At 24.5% G+C, this 14,755-nt stretch overlaps 2 protein-coding genes across 6 annotated transcripts; one reads left to right on the top strand and one right to left on the bottom strand.

Annotated features, from left to right (window-relative positions):
- The first annotated feature begins 53 nt into the window (after window positions 1-53).
- On the top strand, window positions 54-4,756 carry LOC103569131 (homer protein homolog 2). Of its 2 annotated transcripts, none has more exons than XM_053740673.1 (8): window positions 54-325; window positions 420-698; window positions 776-876; window positions 1,407-1,563; window positions 1,698-1,829; window positions 2,770-3,273; window positions 3,363-3,638; window positions 3,714-4,756. In XM_053740673.1, the coding sequence occupies exons 3-8, from the start codon at window positions 851-853 to the stop codon at window positions 3,897-3,899; spliced, it is 1,281 nt and encodes a 426-aa protein (XP_053596648.1). In that variant the 5' UTR covers window positions 54-325; window positions 420-698; window positions 776-850; the 3' UTR covers window positions 3,900-4,756. The 2 variants fall into 2 exon arrangements, with proteins under 2 accessions (XP_053596648.1, XP_014296839.1); XM_014441353.2 differs by having other exon boundaries at window positions 54-348.
- Window positions 4,757-8,057: 3,301 nt separating this feature from the next.
- On the bottom strand, window positions 8,058-14,578 carry LOC103569132 (peptide methionine sulfoxide reductase). 4 transcript variants are annotated; one of them, XM_008546259.3, is made up of 5 exons: window positions 14,440-14,578; window positions 10,125-10,341; window positions 9,806-10,018; window positions 9,448-9,705; window positions 8,058-9,347 (listed from the first exon to the last, which is right to left on the bottom strand). In XM_008546259.3, the coding sequence occupies exons 3-5, from the start codon at window positions 9,955-9,957 to the stop codon at window positions 9,113-9,115; spliced, it is 645 nt and encodes a 214-aa protein (XP_008544481.1). In that variant the 5' UTR covers window positions 9,958-10,018; window positions 10,125-10,341; window positions 14,440-14,578; the 3' UTR covers window positions 8,058-9,112. The 4 variants fall into 4 exon arrangements, with proteins under 4 accessions (XP_008544481.1, XP_008544482.1, XP_053596383.1 ...); XM_008546260.2 differs by having other exon boundaries at window positions 10,125-10,310; XM_053740408.1 differs by having other exon boundaries at window positions 10,125-10,305.
- Between the last annotated feature and the right edge of the window lie 177 nt (window positions 14,579-14,755).

The following is a 14,755-nucleotide window of genomic DNA, read 5'->3' as shown; positions in this document are numbered from 1 at the left end:
AGCGCCTCTCGTGACTGTATTTGACATTTCCAATCTAACCTGTATATTTTTACCACTTGTCTCAGTTAGTGTTTATTAACTTTTCATATTAATTATACATAGAAGGCATCAATTTAAATTATACTATTTCTGCGTTTTAATTAAAAAAAAAAAATTGTTGATAAGATTAACAATTTGACATTGAAATATAAAAATATAAAATATATAAATGATTGCATGGACATGGATAACAAAACATACACATTAATATATGTATACATATATGCACAGTCATGTGTCATGTGAAGGTGCATAATATAACGATAATTCATAGTGTATGTATACTGTAGGTATATATGTGTGTTTATAGTAAGTATAAATGTGGTAGTTGATGATACAGAGTTGGAGATGAGATATAGTTATATGTGTTATGTATTTAGAAACGGAAGGGCAGCACTTGTCGCGAAAAATCGATTAAACGCAAAAGTACTGGTGGTAAAACGTCGCCTAGTTCACGTTGTTTCATGATCACTAGAAGATCAGAAGCAGGAGCAGAACAGCAGCATCAGGAGGCCAGTGGATGGCGACTTCTGTCGTCAAATTTTTCATTAATTTTTGTGGATCATTTTTTTTTAACAATTCACTATATATTTTATAATATATATCAGTAATTATTACAAGTATTTAATACGGAAAGTTATTTTTTAACGGATAAAAATGTAATATTTTTATTTTATTTATAATTATTTAAAGTTTAATTAATGTTGAGCTATAATTACGATAATATTTTTTTCAGTGTTATATTTATTGGTGTAGTGATTCAGATTGAACCCCAATCTTTTATGAGTCTGTGGATTTAACATCAATTTCTATGACATCCGGCAAGGAAACGATGGGGTAACTTTAATTTCTTTTTTTTTTTTTTTTTATTTCATCAAAGGTTTTACGTAGATTAAAAATGAAGTCGAGTTATAAATAGTTTTAATTTAAAGAAAATGTTGGAAAATTATTAATTAATAATGATACGATGGTTTTGTTAATTTTTTTTTTGTTTAATTGATTATTTTCATTTGATAACACAATAATCTATTCAAGTGAATAATTACTCTGCTGTATAATTTTCACACGTTCATTATAAGTCCAACCCTTTTTTTAACGCACACATTAGACATTATATGTGTATACGTTGATTAAATGAAAGTAACGTGTACACAGTTTGTAATAATTGTCCTATGTATTATGGTAAAGAAATAGATTAATAACCGAGTAACGAGTTGTGATTTTTTTTTCTATTTTTAGAGTAAAAATAAAAATACTTTAATTTAAATTGTACATGCATATAATATATGGATACAAATTTTTATTAAATAAAAATTTATTTTTTTTATATCATCATAGTAAAAATTCATATTAATTTTTTTTTGCAGTGAACAACCAATTTTTACATGCAAAGCGCATGTATTTCACATAGACCCCAAGACCAAGAGGTCGTGGGTTTCAGCATCTACAGCCGCTGTGTCTGTGTCCTTCTTTTATGATTCAACGAGAAGTTTATACAGAATTATTTCTGTCGAAGGAACAAAGGTAAAAATAAACCATATGTATACATTATTAAATTTTTAATACTCATTTAAGTTTTTTTTTCCTTCATTCATTTATTTTTTTTATTTATTTATTTTTTTTTTTGTTTTTGTTAAAATTGTTATAATTCGTTTCAGGCGGTTATAAATAGCACAATTACTCCAAGTATGACGTTTACTAAAACTTCACAAAAATTTGGTCAATGGTCTGATGTGAGAGCTAATACGGTTTATGGTTTAGGATTTTCATCAGAAGCTGAATTAGGAAAGGTTTGTAGATAAATATATAGCTAAACTATAATTTCTCATCTCTGTTTGTGGTGTATGTTATAACATGATTAACCAATTTGAAAAGCATTAGGTTAAAGAGAAACTTAAATTTAAACCTAATGAATTTGAAGATGCATCTTCTTGATTCTCAAAGAAAAAGATTTTACCAAAATCTAAGGGAATGTGAACGGCGATTTCAGGGTCAGTGGAGAGTAAATATGTTTGCAGATTACTGTTGGATGCTACAATAGAAAACTCGAAGGAGAGGAAAAAATGCAGCTGAAATCCACTGCGTGGTTTATTTGAAAACAAAAGTGCTAGAAAACGATGAAATCTATAAGAACATTATCGTCATACAGAAAAAACTATTATATCATGATTTTTATCGATTTTTTGAGTTTTTCTCGAATATTTGCAGTTCGACCCACAATTCTGACTTCAGATTCGTGTTCAGCGGGAAAAAATACGCCAAATAATCATAGTCTGACACCCAGCATACACTACTTTTTTTTGTGGACCTGTGTTATTAATTAAATATTGTAAATTTTACTCAGTATTAAAAAGTCGAAATTTCTTATCAGTTTATTTTTTAAATTAGTTTTTAAATAGAAAAAAAAATGATAACAATACATAACACCGATTGATCATAGTGTATGATTATATTGTATGTTTTAAAAATAGTTTCATACTTTTTATGTTCATTGATGATACTCACTAAAAGCACAAGTAGATGTAACAATAAATCCCAATAGTGAATATTTTTTTATTTCATTTGGAAATTGATATTCCATGAATTGTTATAGTTTTATATAATTCTTTCGAACTGGTTCAATAGTACACGAAATGAGATATAAATATATTTTTCTGTTTTTTTCAGTTAATTTAACTTTTTACTTAAGATTATTTATTTCAATAATAATATTATTATTTTTTGTTTCAGTTTATCGAAAAATTTCACGAAGTAAAAGAAGCAACGAAAATAGCGGGAGCAAAATTGCAATCAAACAGCTCATCAGTAACACCATCAACTAGTGCAAATGTCAGTCCAATAACACAACGTTCTTGCATGCCATCATCTGAACAAGATTTAATAGATCCTCCAAATTCCTCTATGATAAATTCAAATACCTCGGCTTCAAATAATCCAAATCCAAATACAAATATGATTTCTGCGCAAAATAGTACATCGTCAGTCAGTAGTAGTCCTTTACCTGGAACATGTCAATCTAAAGTTGATGAAGAATTGAAAAATGCAGTTCATGCAAGGTCTCAACAAATAGCTTTGGCTCAACAACAGAGTATTGAAAGTCCACAGCATCAGGGTAAATCAGGACAGCTTAGTTCTAATCAAGTTAATCAATCGTCTGAATTACAGTTAAAATATGAAAATGATAGGCTTAAACTTGCGCTTGCTCAGAGTTCCGCTAATGCGAAAAAATGGGAGGTAATAAATAATTTAAAAATAAAATATTATTATTTCGTTTGATAAAAAACTAAAAAAATTTGCTTATATATTTTTATTTTTAATTGTAGGTTGAATTATCAATACTCAAAACAAATAATACTAGGTTAACAAGTGCATTGCAAGAATCTACAGCCAATGTTGAAGAATGGAAGCGACAATTGCAAATGTATAAAGAAGAAAATGCTCGAATTAAGGCAAGGTACACAGATTTAGAAAATGGAAAAATATCTGAGGGTAATAGTGAAGCTCTTAAGCTACGAGTTGAAGCATTGGAAAATGAATTAAGAACGCGTAATGAAGAGTTAAAAGCTATTACAATGGCTACAAAGAATAAAGATTTTATTGTAAGTAATTAAAAAAATTTTAATTATTTAATGAAATAATATTATAATCACATTTATTATTTTATAATATTTTAGAGTTTGCAAAAAGAAAACAATGAACTTCGTCATACGTTAAGTGTTGTCCATGAACAATTGGAACTTGCGTTAAGTTCAAATAAAGTTCAAAAGCAAAATTTGGAAACGCTAAATTCGCGGTTGGCTGGTTATATTCAAGATTTAGCTACAGTGCATCGAGAAATAACGAACACACTGCAAACTTAAGTATAATTATCATTTTTATTATATACTTTTTGTAACGCAGGATGTGACGACCCGATGATGAAACAAACAAACTCGGGTAATCTCATTTAAAAATTCAAAACAAAAACAAAACAATCAATGAAATATAGCGAAGGGCCATGTTCCAAAAAAAAAACATATCTTGTAGTAAACTCCCTCCAAAATAATTATATTTTAATTGTGCCACGATAGAATCATTTTATTATTAAATTATTTTTATTATACTCACTAGTATTTTTGTTGATATTTTAATCATCAACTGAAAAAAAAATCATGCAACCGATTTTTTTTTTATTAATTAATTGATAAATTAAAAATAAAAATTATTTTACAAGAATACATTATTAATAATTGTTGCCAAGCACAAATGCCATAATTGTATAAATGTATTTATCGTAGAAGTATAATTAATCGTGTTTAATCGATAATATAGTTATTATTTTTTAACGAGACTGAATTTTTTTAGGCTATTAGTTTTTATTACTTATTTGCTTACAAAACTGAAAATGACAGAGCTTAAAAATACTACGTGTGGAGGAGTTATCATACATATCAATAAAATAATTGATATGTACTCATTAAAAATGTGTCGGTTTTTTTGGAACCCGTCCCTTTGATTAATAAAAAAAATAAATATATTGATGGTGGTTCACATCAAACGCGCCTCAATTAAATGCACAATCGCATTTAGTTATAATTAGGTAATTAGTAAAAAAACAAAAAAAAAAAATGAATAAACAACAAACGGATTTTCGATTTAATAAAATTATTTATTTTAATATAATGATGAGCTGGATATTTATTGAAATTAGAATCGTTATTTTCTTTATTCTGATGAATCATTGGTATATAGTATATATATATATATATATATGTATATATATATATATATATATATATATATATATATATATATATATATATATATATATATATAATATTTAAATATACAAAAAGTAATTTGGTTAATTGGAAAAAAAGTTGCTGATCATTATCATTGAAATAAATAGATTGATTATAAACTTTAAATATTGTTTATCATGAACTTATCGAAACATCGATAATTATTTCATCTTGAAGTTAATCAGTTTTGTTTACTTTTTTTTTTACAAGAACAGTTGATTTTAATACTAATAACAATATTAAGTAGCATTATTTATAACTAAAAATGTGCATTTATATATGTAGGAAATTTTACATAAATTTATGTAAAAAAAAAAAGAAAAAAATAATCATTAATTGGGTCACTAGTAACTAATCTTGTATAAAGTTGAGTTAAACACGGTCAATAAAATGATTGCACAATAATTTTGACCAATTAGCACAGACTCAAGTACTTGCAATAACAATTATTCATTTAAATTTATTAACGCGAAAATCTAATCAATTTTTAGCAACGATATTTTTTATTTGTGCGGAAAATACGCAATAGAGTTCAATTAGTTAAATTAATTTTTCAATCAAATATATTTTTAAATTATTACCTCAATTCATGTGTTATAATTAAGGTACATATCTCAATTAACAAACCAATCGAATTTTTTTTTTACTAGTCATATAAATATTTCAAGCAAATATAATATTGAAAATATCACGTTTACAGTTGATAGGATCAATTGAATCCGTCATAATAAATAATTAATAGATGTTTTTACGCTTCAATAAGTACACTTTTCACAAAGAAATTTTTTTTATATATTATTATTTATTGTAAATGTTTAAAAATCTACTAAAAATAATCACGGAGAATGATAATTGAGGTAATTAATTGTTAATTATTGTTTAAATAATTTAAAAATGAATCTATTAATTAATATGACGTTTTATGCAATTACTATTGTTTTTTTACCACTGCTTTATTTACGGTAAAAAATTATACTTACCTTTAATTATAAACTGTAATTGAGTCTTATTTAATTTATATCGGATTATAATTGATTTTCATTGAAATACATTATAATTTTAATCAGAGATTGAACAAATTTTGAACTAATTAGCAAAGTTATTTATAACTAAAGGTCATTATTAAATTATTTTAGGTAATTAAAATTAATTATTTTAACAATGGTTAATCAATAAAGACTGTTTGCATATTATTAATTTTTTTTTTTCCTATTGAATATTATTAATTTATTGTAATGTATATTCAACCGACCTTAACTTTAGCAACCCAAGTAGTAAGTTACGGTATAAATATTATATTCATAGTTTTAAAATATTAATTTATCTAATGCCGTAAGGTAGACGGCGGAGTTGAATCTGATATTTGCTATTTGCTACTTGCTACTTGCTAATTGCTACTTGCCATTAGTAGTAGTCCCCAAAATCTTGACGTCGGAAAATAATCATGGAAATGGTCATGAATTCTATGATTATTCTCTTCCGTCATAGCATTCTTAGCAATCGTATAAATATTATATTCATTGTTTTAAAATATTAATTTATTTAATGCCGTAAGATGGACGGCGGAGTTGAATCTGATATTTGCTACTTGCTATTTGCCGGCGTCAAGATTTTGGAGACTACTACTAATGGCAAGTAGCAATTAGCAAGTAGCAAATAGCAAATACCAGATTCAACTCCGCCGTCCATCTTACGGCATTGAATAAATTAATATTTTAAAACTATGAACATAATATTTATACTGTAACTTACTACTTGGGTTGCTAAAGTTAAGGTCGGTTGAATATACATTACAATAAATTAATAATATTCAATAGGAAAAAAAAAAAATTAATAATATGCAAACAGTCTTTATTGATTAACCATTGTTAAAATAATTGATTTTAATTACCTAAAACTTTAGCAACCCAAATAGTATACGGATTTGTGACATCTATAAGATCGCAGTTTTAAGGCTGTTTGTTAACCTATCGACAAGGCACCAAAATGTTGACAAAACAATGAGAATTTAATGCCATCAAAAAAAAATATTTGCTACTTAAATGGCTTGACACAAACGACGGCAAAAATTGAATTACAAATAATTTTTGAGTCGGTCATCTGAACGATTTGTCAATTGAGATGACTTTTTTAAGACGGGAAATAGAACACAAATTTTATATGACGTCTAGAACCAACACCTGTATGACTTACTTACATAAAAAAACTTTTCTTTGAGGCATAATAAAATTTATCTTGTCCTTTTTAAAACATCTTTATGACATCTAAAAATTGACTTTGTACTACTTGGGAGAATATCATATGGAACAGAAAAGTTCTAATGGTTAATAGTTATGTTTGCAGTATCCTAATAAATGCTTATTTATTGATAGTTAATAAATTTTAGCCATTTTATAAATATATTATGTCATGAACACGTTATATGAGTAAACTTTACTTTTATAAAAATTTTAATTGAGATATTTACCTTAATTTTATATTGCATGTAGGCTTAAACGATGATCTATATTTTGCTGTATTAATATATTGTCACTGTTAATAACAATTAATCGCCGCCAACAATGAAAAAAAAAAATAAATAAATAAATAAAATTTTAAAAAACTTATGATCTCAAAAAATAGCAGTGATGATAATTAAACTTGATAGGTTTATTATAATCAGTTAGATCTCTTCGTGAAAAATTATGACAAAACAATAATAAAAGGTGCGATTTTTGTTGTAGTAAAATATATTTTATTTTATTTCAAAATACATTGAAATTATAAATTTAATATTTTAAAATAGGAAAAGCAAAAAAATATATAATTTAACATTAAACTAATAAGGTAATCTTAACGTTGCAAGTAGTTAAAAAAATTTTATACTTATATATAATTTAGTAAAATCAACGACAATTGTACGTATATCAATAGCAATAGAATTATATAGAATTAAACTTTAAAAATATTTATAACAAAAGAAAAAAAATCATAATTAAAGCAACAGGATTACCTTATTATAATTATTAAATATCTTTTAATTGTTGATAACTAATTTATTTAAAAAAAAAATACTCAATTGATTGAATAGTTTAGTAGAAAAAATTTACATTACAATTCTTATAATCATACGGTTTTTTAAAATTTATATTGCATTTAGTCATTATTATGAGATAGAAGACAGGAGTTTTTGAATAAATCTTTTTTTTTTCTTTTAATTAACACTAATTATAAGATTAAGACAATTTATAGCCAATATTGTATAATTTATATTGTATTCCATAGTAATCCTGTTTTGTAACTATGGTTTTATAAACTAATATTAAGGTCGTTACATGACGTTTTTACATTAACACGAAATCAATTAAACAAAAAAATAAAAATATCGAGATACCAAATATCTTCCTTGAAAAGAAATAATAAGTCACATATTAAACATTTTATATGAATATTTTACGTGTTTTTAATCTAATAATTTAAACTGAAATAATTTTTTAATAGTAAAATATTTGATTATGTAATGCAGCAATTAATCAATATTATATATCGGTAATTTGCTTTTAAACTGATTATGTTTTGTTAAATTATAATATATATAATTTTAATTAGTTCTAATATAATTATCATTGTGTATTAGAAAGAAAAAAAGAAAATTTCGTGCGACTGCTGTGACATAATTTTTCCAAATCCATGATCGGTACAAACAATACAAGCTTTATTTATAGAGCGAATACTGAGATCGAAAAATGAGTGACTGAATTATTATATTAATATATTAATTCGAATTATGAAAATTGTGTATGTTTCTAAAAATGAAAAAATTAAATTACCGAAAAAAGCGCAGGACACATAGTGAATAAAAAAAAAAAAGTTAATAAAATAAACCGTAAATTTTAGAGTGTTTGTACTCGATACGGTTGAAAAATTAAATAAAGTTGGCAATATACTTGGATAATTGTTTTTTTTTTTTTTTTTTTTTTTTTTTTTTACATTTATAAATTTTAAATTATTATTTTAGTTGGTAATTTTTTAAAGATAACATATTGAAGGTTGAAAAATATTGTTTGTTTAAAATTTTGCATAAGTGTAAAAATATTATTTGCAAATGAAAATCTGTTGCTTTATAACGTATTATATTTTAGGCTTTGAGATCATTATTTAAAAGAAACAAAAAGAAAAAGTAGAAAAATTTTAGTAATAGTGAATAAAAACTTTTGTTTTCAAAACTTCACAGCCTTTTTAAACATTCTTAGCATTAATAATTGTTATCGAAATATAAGAAGTTTAAAATTGGACAAGAAATTTGTGAATCATTAGCAGTACAGTCCTGTTCCCTGATTATCAATCACACATTTCTTGACATAGTCATATTGTTTTTCATTAAGTGTTTTACAAATAGGATCATTATCGAATTGCTCAAGTGATCCAGCTCCCGCTACGTAACCGTTTAATCTTGTAGCTAATGGTGTATGGAGATCAGAAGCTGTTGCGATACTAAGAGCTTCAATAAGATAAGTATGCAACTGTAAACGATATTTTTGATGATAGCTGTAATTATAAAATAATCATGATATAAATTTTTTTTCATTTTTCATCTTCAAGGCTTAAATTTATCGGGAAGACAAAAAAATAATCTAAATTTATTTACTCTTCAGCAGGATAAAATTTATCGAATTTCTTAATTTGGGTGGTAAAAGTTGTTCCCCGTTTGTTTTGCTCTTCATTAAGAGATTTTTGTGCCTCTATTTTTTGCTCTTCATCGTGGTAAAGAATTAATGAAGCATACTGTGTTTTTATTTTTTTTGTCAATCCATATTCATGATTATTCCAAAATAGACCCAGTAATTGAGAAAAAGATGCCGCACTCGGATCATATTCAATTTCAATGACTTCAGTATGATCACCTCTATAAAATAAATAATTTTTTTTTTTTTTTTTTTTTATTTAAATTATTACTATGGGAAATAATGCAATACAAATAGAATATATATGCATATATAACATACATGTTTTTGTATGTTGGAGATAGCTTAGTGCCACCGGCATATCCAACACGTGTTCTTGTTACACCTGGAACTACTCCAAAAAGAGCATCACACGCCCAAAAACAACCCATTCCAAATGTCGCTTTCTTTAGTGCTTCTGATTGACCCGGCATTTTATATATAATACAAATTCTTTTTAAATTTTATTTATAAATTTATTATTTGACCTGGATTCTATGAAAATAAAAACATGAATGAAAAACTTACGATTGTAATCACGTATAGATTGAATTCAAATGAAGTTTTAATAAAAAAAAAGCAAACATATATCAATACTTACAACTATTAAATTTAGAATTTGAATATTTAATCAAAAGTCAGTGTCAAAATTAGAAGAGCTAAAGCACTGTTCTCGAACTGGTAAAGTTTCAAACTGAAATATTTAATAAAATGTCAGCTTTTATATCTGGTTGGAGGTCTTGATGATATCCCCTCTTTTTTAATGCACTGTATAGTAGAATCTACTCTGCGGTTTAATTAAAATAGAAGTAAAGGCTCTGTTAAAAAACATAGAGTATCAAGGTCAAGAAAAAAGGCGTAATACTTGATTGAAGATGAATTGAAATTCTTCTTGAAGATACATAATATAGTTGATTTATTATGGAATGTAAATTATCGTTAAATGAAATATATGTGAACAAATAGTTGAATATAAAAATGAATGTAAACAAATAATTTTAAGATATGTTTCAGAGCAATTACGTCAGATTATGAAAATCATTTTTTGTAATTTATAAATAATTTTACCACTGACACAGCTAATTCGTAAGCTAAGGTCAATGATGAGTTTCATATTCATCTATTTTTGTATTAAATGATTATAATTACGAATTATTTTACTATTGCTTCAATTTTATTATTAATATCTGAATTAAAGATACATTTATACATACATATTCTGAGATAGCGGTTATTTTTGTAGAACCAACGAAAAAATTTTCATTAATTCTTTAAAATTAAAACTTTTGTATCTTTTAGATAAATATATTTTTAACTTTTCGCTAAGAAAATCAAAGATTTTCGAAAAATTCTGGAAGTTATTGTTTTCACCCCGATTTTCGAAAATCGAGTTTTTATCAAATGTCGACGTTTTGAGGTCCTCGGAAGCTATTCTGACTAATTTTAGAATGATGCCCGAGTGTGTGTGCGTGTGAGCGCGTGTGTGAGCGCTCTATAACTTTTTAACTAATTAACCGATTTGGATGGTTCTTGTGGCAATCGAAAGAGCTTGTTAGCGATCAACTTCCCTGCAAATTTCATATCATTAGATCGAATAGACTCTGAAATAATTAAGAAATACGGAAATTTTTTTTGTTTGTCGTTTTTTTGAAATTTTTAAAAACAACTTGATCAATTAATGCCTAAATATACTCAGCTCTAGAACTCAACAAAGCGCGTCGATTGTCGTTAGAACCATCTCAATCGGTTAATTTGTTCAAGAGATACAGTTGGAGAGAGAAATAATGTAAACCCGTTTTTTTTTTTCGAATATCTTCGAAATAATTGAATCGATCGATTTAAAATTTTAATTCACTCTAGAGCTTAATAAAATGCGCTAATTGCCGTCTTAACCATTGAAATCGGATCATTTCTTCAAGATATATATTTGTCGAAACAATTACAAAAAATAATTTTTTTTAATAAATTCCAAATCGCTGAACTGATTGATAATAAATATTTTTCAGCATCAAAGACTAAAAAACTGTGTCAAATGCTCCCTCAAACTTTAAAATCTGTTAATTAGTTCGTAAGATATCGGCGATGAAAAATTAAGATAATTATAATTTACTTCATTTTTCCCGGATAATACGTAATGTAATTGATCATATGTTCCAGAATTTATACTGGCCCTTTGCCTTCATAGTGTTTGATAATCGCTACATAAATTATTGCAATCAGTTCGTTTAAACAATGTCATCATTAAAAATTTTTAAAAATCATTCATTTAGACATTTTTTTCCGTATGTTTTATATTGTAACTCGCTGGTTAAATTTAAAGTTCATATCACTGTCCATATTGATAATTTCTATAAGTTTCTGTCAGAAAACATTGAATTTGTCAAGTATAATCGTGAGCAAAACTTTAAAAAACGATCCTTATTGATCATTTTTAATTTATCAAATTCTTGGAGATTAATACGAAATTTAACTTTTTTTGACCTGGAAGGGCTTGATTTTTAATTAAATTTGTATCTGTCATTATAATCTGATTCTTTTTCATAATCAAGTTTGGGTTTTTTAATTTATTTTTTCCCAATCAACTAAAACACCACAAGAAAAATAACAAAAAAAATTTCTGTAAGAATAATAAGTTAACATTTAAAAAAATATACATATCCAGGATTCGAGTGCTGTAAACGACAGCCTGTAATGACTTTTATGAAGAAATGTATTAATTGGTTTTATTATTTAGTTCATTTTTGCCTAAAAACATTGAATAATTTGAATGAATAAATAAATAAATAAACTTTAAACAAAATAAAAATTCTTTTTCATACACGGAGAAAAATGCAGATACAAATGTACGAATTTTTATTATGCTGTAAACCAAACTTAAAACAGGACGATGAGTCGTTAAAAAATTATTATGCTGCACTATAATTATTATTGTAAGACTAAACATTTTTTATTTTCTGCTATAATTCCTAATTTATAAAAATAATATTAATTATAATTTGTAACAATTATTTGCATAAAAAATCACCTAAAGGTAAATTATAAAATTATAACTATTAAATTTGTTCCTAAATAATAAAGCCATTAAGAACTTATGAAAAATTGAATAATATAATTTCTAAAGTTATTAATAAATAATCGATCTACTCAGCAGTATTTAGGTCAGTATTACACTCTAAGTATTCAATACTTAATAAATTCTATAAACTATTACAACTATTTATTATTAAGAAATTTAAAAAAATTGCAAGTTGAAACTTTCAATAAATTTGAATGGCTTTAAAAATTACTTACTATTTTGTTTGCATATTTTTTCAAGTTAATAATTTAATAAGACAAATAGCTTTATTACATTCTTGATATTTTTTTTGATTAGTTAATAATACAAATTAAAGTATGTTATTTAAATTAAAATTATTGAAAATAAGTTTTATTGCAAATGAATAAATGACATATGATATATAGTATCGCTAAATTTTTATTGAAGCAAAATTATATCGAATTTACGTATCAAAATCAAAATAATGCGCAAGCGTTCTTCATAACTAAAAAACGGCTGAACAAATATATTGCACATGAATTTATATAACATTTGTGTTAATTGACTAAATATATAATTGATAATTTTGAAGAAAAATTTTTTTTTTATAATTTTTTAATGATAAAAAATTAATATATCATAATTTTTATAAATCATAAAATGTTTACCTAAATTTTTTTATTTTCTTACTAAACTTAATAGATAAAAAAAAAATGATTTTGTCTAATTATTAAATTATTATTTATTAAACCAAACTATTAAAAAAAAATTATTATTCTGTTAAAATGCCAGTGATTACACCGCAATGATGTTTGTCAAAATATCAGTCATTAATACAATTTTATGAATGAGAGTAAATGTAACAGACATGAGACAATTTATAAACTTTTAATAACTAAATTAATGAATTAAAATAATGAAATTGAAAAAAATGCGCGGACTGATTTTTCATTTATTTAAATACACATTTTTTAATTTTTATTTTACTTACATTTTATTTGTTTGTTCAAAAATTAATTGCCACCTGTCAATTACATTCACACTCATATTTTGTGTTTATGATTTTAGTCATGATATAAAAATTATTATTATAAATTATCTCATTTGTAAAATAACAATTTTTAAGATTGAATACATTTATTTTATAGTGTGTTGATTAACAAATTAAGTTAAAAAAGAAATAAGTAGGATTTTTTATGAGTATAAAAGTAGCTGGCAATTAGTGATTTTATGAATGATAGAATAAATATAACAATAAAGCTAGCAGACATTTAACAATTTTTGGATTTTTTTTAACAAAAAAATAAATATTAAAAAAATATTTTGAAAAATTGCATGTATAGTTTATCAAATTTTCGACATGTGTATTTTTTTTTATCATTTATCTGTTAAAAAAAATTTTTTTAACTTCAAATGTCTGCTAATTTTAATAAGTGTGTATGTAGCAAACGTCAGACAAATTTAAAATTATTAATAAACCTAGTAAATAATTAATGAAATAAAATTTTTAAAAAATGCGCATTTAAAAAATTTTGAAATTATTAAGTGCATTTTCAGTTAATATTATTTTTTAAATTATTTATTCTATTTGTTTATAATTTTAAATTTGTGTGATGTCTCCTACATTCACACTTATTAATTTTACGGTCATGGAATAAATAACTGAAATGTAAGAGTATAATAAAAATTAAAAAATGCGTATTTAGATTAATTTAAAAATCAATACGCCCTTTTTTCAATTTGATTAATTTACTTATTTATTTGAAATTTATAAATTATTATCTGATGTCTGCTACATTCACACTCATGATTTTCTAAAAACTTTATTATTTATAAACTTATATTAAATATGAATATTATTTTACTTATTCAGCTTTACCTTGGAAATAATTTTTCTCTATGTACAGTAACTCCTCGTACATAAATATAATTAAACTTTAGATTAAAATGAATAGCTTTTAAATAAAACAAATAAATCAAATGAGATTAATTTTAATTATTTTTTTAAATAATTTATTTACACACTGTAGAAAATTTGATATAAGTCGACCTCTATATGTTATTATAAATATGTATACATATATTTAATTATTAAGTATTGAATACGTGCGCTTATGTATACTACTATAGAAATAAATGTATATTATGTATACCAGTATAAGTACATATGGTCGGAAAAAAGTTCCAGTCCGCTT

The sequence above is a fragment of the Microplitis demolitor genome, chromosome 7 (assembly GCF_026212275.2).
Source record: "Microplitis demolitor isolate Queensland-Clemson2020A chromosome 7, iyMicDemo2.1a, whole genome shotgun sequence".
Lineage (NCBI taxonomy): Eukaryota > Metazoa > Arthropoda > Insecta > Hymenoptera > Braconidae > Microplitis > Microplitis demolitor.
This window is presented reverse-complemented; position numbering and strand designations above follow the sequence as displayed.